A 2,071-nucleotide genomic window follows, 5' to 3' on the forward strand; every position below is an offset into this window, starting at 1 on the left:
TATGCTCTTGCCGCTGTATATTGTTCCAGTAATAGATCGTTCCTTCTCTCTTTCCGTGTGTATGTGCGTATAATACTCAGTAGTGAGCAACTATCCGAACATCACCACCTTCCGGCGACTCGATTGTCATCCTTCAACATCTCGGAAGAATCTCATAATATTCCTTCGCTGATACAATCGCCACGGCCACTTCTCGCATATGCGATTATTAGGAACCTCCCTGAGTATGTCGCGACGCAACGACACCGTTTTAAGCGATCGGGTTTCATGCGTAATAAAAGGCACCGAATGAGCATATATAACTTCAGCTGCTCATGTTGATCAGCTTGCCCGCCCGAGTGTTCAGTTCGACCTACCCTGCACACTGGTGCAGAGGGGAACCCACTCCGGCGGTACTTCTCTTCTACCTTCCACTGAACCGCTGAAGAGATCCTCGCAGGGATGCCGTTTTCGGAGGTGGAAGGTATAGTGGAGCTTTCTCTCTTTGCGCTGAGGGCTTGTTCTGTGGTGCGTCTCGTTAAGAGCACGTTGCAGAGCATGTTTTCTTAGGAAGAGATGCATTCACCGCCTAGTAGAGTCTTTGCAATTCCCTACAGCATACCCAAATCGTGCTGTCAACAAGCAACTGAGACGGTTCATTCGGAGGTACGTCTAGCGCCTGCAGATCTCTCCCATCCCCTCCTGCATCCGCATCTCCCTCCTGTTTGATCCTGTAAGCTCTGACACTTGAGTTGCTGATCAATTTGGAACGCACTCGCGCATCATGCAGAATCCGCACTCGCGCCATGAAAACAGGACGAGGATTGTGGAGACGTTTCGGGAGGCTAGAGAGGATACCTGTAGGCGGGAGGATGAGGGTAGAGTTGTATTCATGAGTACGTCACATATTCGTTTCCACCTTGCTATCGTCACACGGATGGATGTTCATTATCGATGGGCATTAGGGCTTCAGAGGCAGCGGTGAACGAATGTGGTAAGCTAGATATCTTGAACATCGAGAGGTCGGCGGGCTTCAGTCCCAGGAAAGACATCGCTTTGAAGGTCGCTGTGATGGGTGAGGATGGGAATGTCTAGTTCTCGACGCCCCCATGCCGTTCTCCCTGCAGGCCCTCGCGCTCTCTCTTCATCTCGAGCGGGGCTCAGTCACGTTGAAGTCATTACCTAGCTTGAGCATCTGACGACGACCCGAACCCGACCACCGACGCATCTGGACCATAGTTTCTGACGGATACGATGGTTTACTTGCAGCTCTCGTTTCCCGGATTTTTCTGGCCCTTCACGCCTCTCGTACGTTCGTTGACTTAGTTCTTTCATTCCTCGTGACTAACATGGAACACAGACCCCGTCGAAAGACATCATGATTGAACCTTACGCTCGCGTACGCCCCGTTCTTCCAGCCCCTGTAAGCCTAAGCCTTATGCCCGTCCCGCTACCCTCCCAGCCGGACCTATTCGTAGTATGAACGAACTCGCATCCATCACCCGGGCCCATGGACCCGACATGTCTCTCCTCCTCACTTGCTCCCTTGTCCGTAAGACATGGTCTACTCCAGCCCAGACCCTGCTCTTCCACCACAACGACCTCTGTTCACGAAGCTCATCAAACACATTCTGTGCTGCTGTCGATCCCGGTATCGAACGTGGTCGTGCCCTCGCGTAGTGTGTCCGGACTCTCAGAGCAACCATCGACCCCTCCCAACCCTTCCATCTCCCTCTTCGTTCCTTCGCCCTCGCCACCACAATGTGCCCCAACCTCAACTGGATCGTCCTCACGTTCTACGGCTCACCCACTCCCCACCCCGCCTCCCGAAATACACATGGCTCCCCTCTCAGTTTCGCCCGGCAGAAGAACTCGACGCCGACGTTCGACGAGGAGATGGTATCCATCCTCTGCTCCGCATCATGCACCCACCAACTTCTCCGCTCTCCATCAGCTCATATCTACCTGGCCCAGCCTCCGTGAACTCTCGCTTCATGGCTATCTGCCTCAGCTTGTCGCCGAAGAGCCGTGTGCGCTGAAACTTTCGAGTCTCAGCCTCAATTTCCCGTCGGTTCCAAGTTACGAGTTCCTT

General features: G+C 53.4%; 2 protein-coding genes across 2 annotated transcripts; one reads left to right on the plus strand and one right to left on the minus strand.

The window, feature by feature from the left end:
* Nucleotides 1-651: 651 nt before the first annotated feature.
* On the minus strand, nucleotides 652-1,031 carry STEHIDRAFT_164192 (uncharacterized protein; the record flags this gene model as incomplete). The annotated part of the gene is made up of 3 exons (XM_007311913.1): nucleotides 652-700; nucleotides 755-837; nucleotides 915-1,031. The coding sequence occupies 3 exons, from the start codon at nucleotides 1,029-1,031 to the stop codon at nucleotides 652-654; spliced, it is 249 nt and encodes an 82-aa protein (XP_007311975.1).
* A 507-nt stretch (nucleotides 1,032-1,538) lies between these two features.
* Nucleotides 1,539-1,962, plus strand: STEHIDRAFT_164193 (uncharacterized protein; the record flags this gene model as incomplete). Its single annotated transcript, XM_007311914.1, has 2 exons — nucleotides 1,539-1,612; nucleotides 1,677-1,962. 2 exons carry the CDS (start codon nucleotides 1,539-1,541, stop codon nucleotides 1,960-1,962), a joined length of 360 nt encoding a protein of 119 aa, XP_007311976.1.
* Nucleotides 1,963-2,071: the final 109 nt, after the last annotated feature.

The sequence above is a fragment of the Stereum hirsutum genome (genome assembly GCF_000264905.1).
Source record: "Stereum hirsutum FP-91666 SS1 unplaced genomic scaffold STEHIscaffold_154, whole genome shotgun sequence".
In the NCBI taxonomy this organism is placed as follows: domain Eukaryota; kingdom Fungi; phylum Basidiomycota; class Agaricomycetes; order Russulales; family Stereaceae; genus Stereum; species Stereum hirsutum.